Source organism: Rhinatrema bivittatum, chromosome 5 (assembly GCF_901001135.1).
Source record: "Rhinatrema bivittatum chromosome 5, aRhiBiv1.1, whole genome shotgun sequence".
Taxonomy (NCBI): domain Eukaryota; kingdom Metazoa; phylum Chordata; class Amphibia; order Gymnophiona; family Rhinatrematidae; genus Rhinatrema; species Rhinatrema bivittatum.
This window is the reverse complement of record NC_042619.1, coordinates 7,941,470-7,953,830: the sequence shown is the minus strand read 5'-3', so window position 1 is coordinate 7,953,830 and position 12,361 is coordinate 7,941,470. Positions and strand designations below refer to the sequence as shown.

The window sequence follows — 12,361 nt, the reverse complement described above, 5'->3', positions numbered from 1 at the left end:
CAATTCATCGGAGCAGATTTAAACACCATAATGTCAAAAGCTTTCCTTCCAAAGGACCGTGCACAGACACTCTCCTCATTAGCAGAATCTCTACGCGCACGCACATGGACACATGCTACAGCCCGTTAATTACTAACTCTCCTGGGTCACATGGCCTCCACGGTTCATGTCACTCCTACCCTGTTTCCCCGAAAATAAGACAGTGTCTTATATTAATTTTTGCTACCAAAGATGCACTAGGCCTTATTTTCAGGGGATGTCTAATACCGTAGAGCTCCTGGCTGCCCCTGCCTCAGCCATGCCTCACCAGTGTGCTGTCAGAGAGAGGTAGGAGTGTGCAGCATTCATGGGAGTCAGCTTGGGCTGACTCTGCTGCTTTTGAACCTCTGCACACTGCTTGGAAGGGGTCCCCCGACTGGTATTGCCACCATCCCCAGATGTCAGTAATCTTGCTGCCACTGTCACTGCTGCCACGTGGCTATTGGGGAGGCGCCGATTGCTGCTACTGACACTGAAGCCCATTCTGCTGCCTCCTCTGTGCAGGCCCCGTGGGCTTCCACTTTCTCCATGCTGATCTCGTACATTGTGAGATCCGCATAGAGAAAGTGCTATTCTTGCACATTCCCAAAGATTACATGTGCCAATCACTAAAAAGTAAATTTTTTTTTTTTTACCTTTGCTGGCTGATGTTAGTTTTCTAATCGGTTGGTCACAGGCTTTTTTTTTTTCCACCTTCCCTTTCTTATTTTTTTGCCAATTCCTTTTAGATTATCCTTTTTTCTTCCGTATTTCTTTTCTCTCCGTCTTCTTCCCTCAAACACAGTCAGGTTCTCATTCTCACATGCATTTCTCTCTCTCACACACACACACAGGCTCTCACATGCTGTCTCTCATACAATCATTCATACACACAGTCTCTCACTGGCACATGCTGTCTGACTCACACACACAGGCTCGCTCTCACTCCCACATGCTGTCTTGCTCTCGCATAGGCTCTCACCGTCACACGCTGTCTCTCTCTCACACACAGAGGCTCTCACATGTTGCCTCTGCAAACATTCAGATCCTCACTCCCACACTCAATCTCTCAACTCATCTCATACACGCACGCACACACACTCTACAGACCCTCAGCCTCTCTCTCACCTCTGGGCCTCCTCTTCGCGGGTCGCCGCAGGATGGGCTCTGCAGCGGCCCTGAACTTCTCGGGCCGCGGCAGCCCTGCTACCGGGTCTCTTCCTCTTCTTGGGCCGCTGCGACTTGGGATTCGCAGCAGCCCGCGGCGGCTCCTCTTCTGCACGCGCTGATGCTCCTTCTTCTTCTTGCCCACGCGGCTCCAGGGCCGCGTTTACTTCCGGGGCCGCATAGGCAGGAAGGAGAAAGAGCATCAGCGCATTTGAACGCGATATTTTTCTTCGGGCAAGGAGGCTCAGCGGCCGCATGAGCCTCCTTGTGCCCGGGGGCATCGGCTCCCCTCCGGATACCACTGCTCGCGTCTGCCCCTAATACTTTGGAAATTTTATTTAAAAAAAAAAAAAAAATTAAAAAAAATGACGCCACAGGATTGACCGGCCCACCGGGGGAAGCCCGATCCCCCGATAGGTCAATCCGCCCCTGTTTACAAGGGATGCCTTAATTTCGGGGGAGGTCTTATATTTAAGAATTCGGCAAAATCTCTACTAGGTCTTATTTTTGGGGGATGTCTTATTTTCGGGGAAACACGGTATAGCCAGATTAGCCATGAGGATCCTCAATGAACACTGAGAGCGCAGTGGATACAATCCATCCAACCACTGTCCTCTCCAATTCAAATAACAATAACTATGTTCCTCGCTCCTCTGGTGGACGAACATAGACAACTTGCTCACAGGCCTACCTTTCCAACAACCAATTTCGCAAGTAACTTTAACTACAGATGCATCCACCTTAGGGTGGGGAGCCCACATAGGACATCTTCAAACTCAAGGTACTTGGACGAAACTCGAAGCAACATTTCAAATCAATTTCCTAGAGCTTCAAGCTATACGTTATGCGCTGCATGCGTTCAAGGACCTCCTTTCACACAATGCGGGGGAGGAAGGAGAGTTGTGTTTCTCGGCCCAGAAGGGCAATTTGTGAAATATTGAGAAGGGGGGGATGGGAATCAGGCCATAGGCCCACACTGCAGTTTTCGTTTTTTAAACCAAACAATGCCACATTACTGGCCATATTCTTTTGCGTATGTAACCTGCTAACTTTAGGTCTGCTCTGAGGCTGGCATAAAGTTATCTGGATACAACTGAAAATCAACTAAATTAGCCAGATAATTTAGGCCTGGTCCAGATTGCCTCCTTTTTCAGTCTGGTTAGATTTTAGCCAGATAAGTGCTCCTTCTTCTAAAAGTTGCCATTTAGCCAGATAACTTCTGAATTATCCAGCTATCTGTCTTTGAACATTGGCCAATGAAATGTAAATGGTTAATTGTTTAGGAGCAATTTTCAGAGCAACATGGGTACATAAGGAAGCGTAAGAGCATCCCTCCCCTGACATCTGCAGAGATGTGCACGTGTTACTGCATTGCGTACCCCTGGGGAAAGGTGGGCGTGCTGAGCTCCTCTCAGCATGTCCCCATGTGACTTGTCTGAACAAATCTTAGGGCGATCTCCTCAGCCTGCTCCTTCTTTGCAAACCTCCTCACAGAGTTCTGCAGAGAATATGCGACTCCCATGCAGGAACATAATCACGTCTCTTCTAGTTGCTCAGCATTTCCTCCCAATAAGTTGGAGATTTAAAGTCCTGACTTTAATACACAAACTGCTCAATAATCCGGAGATTTCCTGGATTACTTCAGCCTTAAGAATTTATAGGTCATCCCTCTCCCTTCGCTCGCTCATCTCCCAGACTCGCTCATTTAACTGAGACAAACGTGGCAGGCCTGATACTGTGGAATGCTCTTCCTGAACATCTTTGTCTAACCACACATGCAAAAAGTTTTAAAAAGGGTTAAAACATAGCTCTCTTGTGAGGCTTTCAACTAAGATATAAATCCGGGGGGGGGGAAAGGTGGTGGCAGATGAGCACCATAAGACCCATCTGACGTCACACCTAGCATTAATCCAGCAGCACCCATCCCCAGTGAGGGGAAATCTCTTCTGCCTGATTCCTCACAGGGGCTCCAGGAAAGAATTGAAAAACTCATGACATAGCCATAGAATGTTGAATTAATGGACTGATTACTAATGCTTGCTGTGCACACTTCTGAAACAGAGGAAACCGGTTGCTTTAAGAAAGTAAGGAAACTCCTCTAGGAGTATAGTGGTGAGAAGGGAGCAGAGTCCAGGGGGTTACAGGGACACGGGGGAACTCTTCTGGTGTTACAGTATAGGGTGAGATGGGAGCAGAGCACAGGAGGTTACAGGAACACGTGGGAACTCTTCTGGTGTTACAGTTCCCTTGTTATATGTAACTGCTTTTCTGCACTATTGTTTAAATGATAACGTTTATTATAATTGCACCCCTGTTTCTTGTGAACCAGCATGATGGGACCACCGTCTTGAATGTTGGTATATAAAAAAGTTAAATAAAATAAATAAAAATAAGTATAGGGGTGAGAGGGGAGCAGAGTGCAGGAGGTATAATGCAATTTTGTGTTTCTCTCTTTCAGTGTATAACTGGACAGTAGAAGAAGTGGTACGGTGGCTAATTGATTATGTTGAGCTGCCACAATATGAAGAAACATTTCGGAAGTTGCAGCTAAGTGGCCATGCCATGCCCAGGTCAGTTCAGCTTTCTGTGCCTGAGAGAAATATCTGATATGTGCTCTGTGAACTTCTGCATTACACTGTCTAAAGACAGCGATTGCCCCAATATTACAACTATACTTGAGGATCCCACACTGCCTGTAGCATTCCCCAGTACTTCAGTCATACATTTTTATTGTTATTTAGATTGAAGCGGATTACATTCAGGTACTGTAGGTATTTCCTTATCCCCACAGGGCTTACAATCTAATTTTGTACCTGAGGCAATGGAAGGTAAAGTGAATTGCTCAAGGTCACAAGGAGAAACAGTGGGATTTGAATCCTGGTCTCCCTGGGTCGTGGCCCGCTGCTCTAACCACCAGGCTAAATTTTAGGCACAAAGTATCCTACAGTTCAAGCCTTTTTAATTGGGGAAAAAAGATTGAAGATACATGAGGGTCTCATGGGCCCTGCAGCGCTCCCCAGTACTTCAGCTGTACATGAGTATCCCACACCCCTCCTACAGCACTCTGCCAGTATTACAGCCATACATGAGGACCCCACACTCTTTAGTACTGCAGCTGTACTTGAGGGTCCCATGCTCAAAGTAAGAGCAACTGTCGATGATCAGGGATAAGATTGTCTTGGTACATGTGGGTACCAATGAGACATAGGAAAGTGCAGGAGGGAGGTTCTGGAAGCCAAATTTAGGGTTTTAAATAAAGCTGAAATCCAGAACCTCCAGGGTGGCATTCTCTGAAATGCTCCCCGTTCCACATGCAGGACCCAAGAGGCAGGCAGAGCTCCAGAGTCTCAATGCGTGGATGAGACAATGGTGCAAGGAAGAAGGTTTTAGTTTTTTAGGGCCTGTGCTTCATTTTGGGATGGGGAGGGGTATTTTCTGAAAGGATGAGCTCTGCCTTAACCAGAGTTGAACCAGGCTTCTTGCACTAACCTTTAAAAAGGAGAGAGTGCAGCTTTTAAACTAGATGATGGGAAAAGCCGATAGTCGCTCAGAAGCACATGGTTCGGAATGATGTATCTTTGAAGGATGCTAAGAGAACAGGGAAAATAGGGCATCCCAGTACAGAAGTTGCAATAAATGCCAAAATGGAGCAGGTGTCTTTAAGTAAAGTGCAGTACAGAAAGATTCCAAATGACTCCTGTCAACTGATAAGCAGGTTGTTAATACAAACAAGAAACATACTTTGAAATATCTGTATACAAATGCTAGAAGTCTAACAAATAAGATGGGAGAGTTAGAGTGCATAGCACTGGATGAAGAGGAAGATATAACTGGCATCTCAGAGACCTGTTGGAAGGAGGATAACCAATGGGACACTGTGATACCAGAGTACAAATTATATCGAAATGATAGGATGGGTGGCACTATATGTGAAAGAGAGCATTGAGTCAAACAAGATAAAAGTTCTGCAGGAAAAAATTGCAATGTTGAAAAAAGGAATAAAATAGTAATGGGGGTGTATTACTGTCCACCTGGCCAGAATGAACTAACAGACAATGAAATGCTAAAAGAAATTAGGGAAGCAAACAAAATCAGCAGCACAGTAATAATGGGTGCTTTCAGTTACCCCGGTATTGATTGGGTGACTGTCACATCAGGGCATGCTAGAGAGGTAAAGTTCCTGGATGAAATAAATGACTGCTTCATGGAGCTGCTGGTACAAGAACCAACAAGAGAGGAAACTATTTTAGACTTAGTCCTTAGTGGAAGACAGGATTTGGTGCAAGAGGTAACAGAGTTGGAGCCTCTTGGGAATAGTGATCACAACATTATCAAATTTGACTTAACTGGAAGGAGCGCAAAAAAGAAATCTACTATGACAGAATTTAACTTTCAAAAAGGTGACTATGATAAAATGAGGAAAATGGCTAGAAAAGAACTGCAAAGGTTAAGAGTTTAGCTTAGGCATGGATGTTTAAAAAGACCATTTTGGAAGCCCAGAACAAATGTATTCCAAACATTAGAAAAGGAAAGAAGGCTAAATGACTACCGGCCTGGTTAAAAGGTGAGGTGAGAGAGGCTATCATAGCTAAAAGAACATCTTTCAAGAAATGGAAAAGGGATCTGAATGAAGAAAACAGGAAACAGCACAAGCACTGGCAAGTCAGATGCAAAGCATTGATAAGGAAGGCAAAGAGAGAATTTGAAAAGAAGCTTGCCATGGAAGTAAAAACTCATAATAGAAACTTTTTTGCAGGTAAATTCGAGGTTAAAAGCCTGTGAGGGAGTCAGCTGGACCATTAGATGATCAAGGGGTAAAAGGGACACTTAGGGATGACAAAGCCATAGCAGAAAGACTAAATGGGTTCTCTGCTTCAATATTCACTGAAGAAGATGTAAGAGAGATACACATAACCAAAATGGAGAACTTCACCATAATTACATGCCATACTGGGTCAGACCAAGGGTCCATCAAGCCCAGTATCCGGTTTCCAACAGTGGCCAATCCAGGCCATAAGAACCTGGCAAGTACCCAAAACCTAAGTCTATTCCATGTTACTATTGCTAGTAATAGCAGTGGCTATTTTCTAAGTCAACTTAATTAATAGCAGGTAATGGACTTCTCCTCCAATAACTTATCCAATCCTTTTTTAAACCCAGCTACATTAACTGCACTAACCACATCCTCTGGCAACAAATTCCAGAGTTTAATTGTGCATTGAGTGAAAAAGAACTTTCTCCGATTAGTTTTAAATGTGCCACATGCTAACTTCATGGAGTGCTCCCATGTCTTTCTATTATCCGAAAGAGTAAATAACAAATTCATATCTACCCGTTCTAGACCTCTCATGATTTTAAACACCTCTATCATATCCCTTCTCAGCCGTCTCTTCTCCAAGTTGAAAAGTCCTAACCTCTTTAGTCTTTCCTCATAGGGGAGCTGTTCCATCCCCTTTATCATTTTGGTCGTCCTTCTCTGTACCTTCTCCATCGCAACTATGTCTTTTGGATTTTAATTGACTCAGAATTGAGACAAGCTTAAGATAAGTCTCTTTAAGCAATATTTTTTTTTTATAAAAAATTCTTTAAAAAAGAAATACAAAAATAGTCAACATGTTATGAAGAAATAAAGTATAGTCAAGTTGGTGGTCAGATTTTTATGGCCAATTATTAAACAACATGAAACATGCCTTTCAAGTTCAGTGAACTAGATGTTTCAATTCTGAGGTCTTTTCCTCCATTCACTGTATACAACAAATTCAGCATTGGTAGCATTTAATGTTGTACAATATCTGGTGAAAATTATTTCTATTTTGGTTGGTTGGATACATTTTATTTCATCTGATTAGAGATATACACATGCCAAAAATAATATTAAAAGGTGATGATTCAGAGGAACTGAAACAAATCTCAGTGAACCTGGAAGACAGACTAGGGCAAATTGACGAACTAAAGAGTAACACATCACCTGGACCAGATGGTATACATCCCAAAGTGCTGAAAGAACTAAGAAATGAAATTACAGACCTGCTATTGGAAATTTGTAAACTATCAATAACATCATCTATGGTACCTGAAGACTGGAGGGTTGCCAATGTAATGCCAATTTTTAAAAAGGGATCAAGGGATGATCCAGAAAATTACAGACCAGTGAGTCTGATGTCTGTGCCAGGCAAAATGGTAGAAACTAGTTTAATGGGACAAAGCCAACATGTATTTAGCCAAGGTAGGTCTTGCCTCACAAATTTGTTATTTTTTTTTGAGGGCATAAATAAATGTGGGTAAAGGTGAGCCAGTTGATATTAGTGTATCTGGATTTCCAGAAAGCATTTGACAAAGTCCCTCATGATATACTTCTTAGGAAATTAGAAAGTCATGGCAGTGTCCTATTATGGATTGCCAACTGATTAAAAGATAGAAAACAGAGTAGAACTAAATGGTAAATTTTCCAAATGGAAAAAGATGAATAGTGGCATGCCCAAGGGATCTGTTCTGGGACCTGTGCTTTTTAATATATTTATAAATAACCTGGAAATGGGAATAACAAGTGAGGTGATCTAATATACAAAAAACCCAATAACTAAAAACTCTGATATGAAAAACACCATAACATTCAGAAAGAAAATAAAAATTGAAATGCTAACAAATGCAATAGAAATTAAAATTGATTTAAACCTGAACAACTGCTATGACGCATTTTGATTCGTGAGAAAATACGATCAAAGAGATTGCAGGCAAACATAGCCCACTACAAACAAAAGTAAAGAAATTCTAAGAAAAATGAACCCATGTTATAATAAACTGACAGAGGCTAAAAAAGTACTACGACTAGAAAAAAGATGGTGAAAATACCCTACTAATGAATCTCTAAGAAGGTACAAAGCTCACCTGTCCCAATACCGAACACTGAACAACTCAAAAAAAGAATATTACGCAAAACAAATACATGGAGTAATTTTCGACTCAAAACTCTTGTTCGAGACAGTTAAGAGCCTAATTAAAGACCCTTCTCATCATTCAACAAACACTTCATGTAATGATTACACAACAGCACTACCTGAAAAAAAAATCAAAATTCTGATCAACACATCATCTATTCCTACACTCTGATAGCAACAGAAAATTTATCAGCACAAGATAAATGGTCATCATTTGACAGAGCATCAAAACGAGATAAGCAAAATTGTCAAACTAAAACCTGCTACACATCCTCGTGATCCGATACCATCAACTTTACTAAAACAAGTAAACCAGTCAATAAACCCCTACAATCACAACGCTAGTCAGCCTTTCCTTACTGAAGGTTATATGCCCCATGATCTAAAACAAGCAATTATAAAACCTATTTTAAAAAACAAATCTGGAAGCCTTGATAATTGGAATAACTATGGTCCAATCTCCAACTTAACCTTTATTGCATTCTTGACCCAACTTGAAAATCATCTTGCAGACAACAAGACACTTTAACCTAACCAATTTGGATTCCGGAAAAACCACTCAACTCAAACTCTTCTCCAGTCATTAACTGACCCAATTTTATGAGGATTTGACTCAAACAAATCATACTACCTAGTCCTGATTGATATAATAGCTGCCTTTGACACTGTGGACCATAACCTACTTTGCCAACAACTGAAAAACATTTGGATTGATGGAATTGTACTAAAATGGTTCACCTTTTCCTCACAGACAGATTATTCCAAGTAAAACTAGACAGTTACTTGTCTGACATCTTCCAAATCACAACTGTGGTGTACCACAAGGATCTGCTCTGTCAGCAACACTATTTAATATCTACATGCTGCCCATATGCAAATTACTGAGACAGACCTGGGTTTAATCTTTCTCCTTTATGCCGATGACCTACAACTTTATATCCCCCTAAAAATCTTTTGAAAATACATAATCTCTTATTTATTTATTTATTTAAAATCTTTTCTATACCGTCGCTAAGTTATATACCATCACAACAGTTTACATGTAGGCACATAAATTAAAGTAGGTGACTGCGTACCATGGTACATTCTAACAGGTGCCAAATAGGTTCAGTTACAATATATCATAAAAGACAATCGATTATTTAGTGATGCAGGTCCTGACCATGTGTACCTGTAAGATACTATTTACAGGTAAAATTCACAGTCTCTGTGCTTTACTATTATGTTAGTTGTGAAATAGTTATTAGTATTATCATGCACATTTTGAGAATAGTGCTGTGTGCTGGTGCTCTTCTGCCTATTCCTGTATATTTTCTATTCTCCAGTCTCTTTAGAAAATGCTTGTTTAAAAAGCCATGTTTTTAAACTTTTCTTAAAGGTTTTGAGATCTCTTTGTAATCTGATCTCTAGAGGCATTGTGTTCCATAGTGTAGAGCCGGCTAAAGATAAGGCCTTTTCTCTCACTTGGATTAGTCTCGCTGTCTTTACTGAAGGAATGGTTAAAAGTGCTTTGTTTGCTGATCGAAGGTTTCTGTGTGGGACTTGTACTCGTAATGCTGTGTTTAGCCAATCTGCTTTTTCGTCATGTATTAGTTTATGTATGGTACATAATGCTTTGTATTTTATTCTGTGTTCTATGGGTAGCCAATGTAATTTCGCTAGAGTTTGTTATATGGTCCCTCCTTTTTCCAGTTAATATTCTAGCTGCTGTGTTTTGTAGTATTTGAAGTGGTCTTAATGTTGTATTTGGGAGTCCTAGTAAAAGTGCATTGCAGTAGTCAGTGCTGGAAAAGACTAGTGCCTGAAGTACTGTTCTGAAATGATCTGGTGTTAGTAGTGGTTTTAGTCTTCTGAGGATCATGAGTTTTGCATAGCCTTCTTTTACTTTTAGCGATATGTACTGTTTCAGATTGATTTCTGGGTCCATTATTATTCCAAGGTTCTGTGCTTTTTCAGCTAGTTCAATTTTCTAGTTGTTTTTGAGTAATATTGGAATTTGAATGATTTTGATATTTTTCCGTTCTAAGAGGCAGATTTTATAAATCTGCGCACACGCGTACTTTTGTTCGCGCACCAGGCGTGAAAAAGAGTACGCGGGATTTCAATAGATACGCGCAAAGCCTGCGTGCGCCGAGCCGCGCAGCCTGCCTCCGTTCCCTCCAAGGCCGCTCCGAAATCGGAGCAGCTTCGGAGGGAACTTTCCTTCCACCCCCCCTACCTTTGTCGGCAAAGTTACGCCCAGGCGTAACTTTGCGTGCGCCGGGCCGGCTGCCGTGCTCCATATTCCGGTCCAGGGGCTGGTCCGAAGGCCGCGGCCATGCCCCCGGAATGCCCCCGGGCCGAAACCACGCCCGCGGCGCCGCCCCCGAAACGCCGCGTCACTCGCGACACGCCCCCCGACACGCCCTCCATGCAAACCCCGGGACTTACGCGCGTCCCGGGGCTTGCGCGCGCAGCCGAGCCTATGCAAAATAGGCTCGGCACGCGCAGGGGGGGGTTTGGGGTAGGTTTTCGGGGGGTACGCGCGTATCTTACGCACGTACCCCTTTGAAAATCTACCCCTTAGTCTAGAAATTCAGTTTTTTCTATATTAATCACAAATTCCATTCGGTTTAGCAGTTGTTTTATAATGTCTAGGTACATGTTAGCTAGGTTTAACGTTTTCTCTATTGTGTCATCGATGGGAAGAATTAGTTGAATATCGTCTGCATACATGTAATGTTTGATTCCCAATCCTGCTAGCAGATAGCATAAGGGCAGCATGAATATGTTAGAGGGTTGCAGACAGGGCTGATCCCTGCGGTACTCCTGTTTCGAGATTGACTTTTTCTGATAATACGTTGTTGATCTGAACTTGAAAGAACCTATTGTTTAGATATGAATTGAGCCAGTGTATTGTTTTGCTGTGTAATCCAATTTCTTCTAGTCTTTTTAGTATGTATTTATTTATTTATTTAAAAGTCTTCTATACCGATGTTAGTCGAAACATCACCTCGGTTTACATGGAACAAAAGCAACGGAAATTACAAGTAACAGGAAGGGTAAGGGGTACAAAAAACCATAAGGAGAGCAGAGAAGCATAGGAACAAACAACAAGTGAACTATAATGTCATAAGAACAAGGTCATAGTCAAATTCAGGTCATGATCCATCACAATTCAATATTCATCAAGGGTGCTGGGGAAAGGCTTGTTTGAATAGCCAGGTTTTGAGCTGGGCTCTGAATTTGGTGATGCAAGGTTCAAGTCTGAGGTGGGTTGGGAGTGAGTTCCAGTGCATAGGTCCAGCAATGGAGAGCGCCCGATCCCTTGTAGCTGTGAGGTGCGCTTTCTTTAGGGATAGCACATGGAGGGACCCTTTGTTAGTGGTCCTTGTCGGTCGATTCGAGCAGGCAAATTGGAGGGGATCTGCCAGCCAGTTGGAGTGATGGGAATATAAGGCTTTATGGATAATGGTCAGGGATTTAAAGAGGATGCGGGAGGGAATAGGGAGCCAGTGTAGGTCCTTCAGTATAGGGGAAATATGGTCGTATTTGTGAGCATTGGAGAGGGTTCTGGCTACAGTGTTCTGTAGCATTTGGAGGGGCTTTAAGGAGGAGTAGGGTAGGCCAAGAAAGAGGGAGTTACAGTAATCCATCTTGGATGCCAGTGTAGCCTGGACGACGGTGCGGAAGTCACTAGCGTGAAGGAGAGGTTTCAGGTTTTTTAAGACTTTAAGTTTGAAGAAACCCTCTTTGAGTATGGCACTGATATGTTTTTTGAAGTTCAGTTGTTGGTCGATTAGGACCCCCAGGTTCCTTGCGCAGGGCTGTGCATGAGGAATCTTGATAGCAGAGTCAATTGAGAGTGCGGGATTAGTAGGGGGTGATGGGATATGAGGAGGAGTTCAGTTTTGGCAGTGTTTAGAGCAAGGTGGAGGTTTTAGTAGTATGTTATGGTTTACTGTGTCGAAGGCTGATATGTCTAGCATTATTAGAATGTAATATTTACTGCTATCAAAACCTCTTAGAATGTTATCTGTTAGTGAAAGAAGTAGTGTCTCAGTGCTGTAGTGTTTGCGAAATCCATGTTGTGACGGATACAGTATGTTGTTATTGTCTAGGTGTTCCGCTAGCTGTTTCTGTACAGTTTTTTTTATTAATTTGGCTATTAAGGGAAGATTTGAGACTGGGCAGTAGTTATTCATGATCAGGGGGTCGCTGTTTTTTTTCTTTATGATTGGTTTTATAATTTCCCCTTT

General features: G+C 42.3%; 1 protein-coding gene across 6 annotated transcripts in view; it reads left to right on the top strand.

The window, feature by feature from the left end:
• The window catches only part of STIM1 (stromal interaction molecule 1), a 327,443-nt gene that overhangs the window by 178,669 nt on the left and 136,413 nt on the right, over positions 1–12,361 (top strand). For all 6 annotated transcript variants that reach the window (XM_029601953.1, XM_029601952.1, XM_029601954.1 and 3 more), the window contains exon 5: positions 3,644–3,755. In XM_029601953.1, the coding sequence (XP_029457813.1) occupies positions 3,644–3,755 (112 nt within the window). The remainder of the gene's footprint in view (positions 1–3,643; positions 3,756–12,361) is intronic.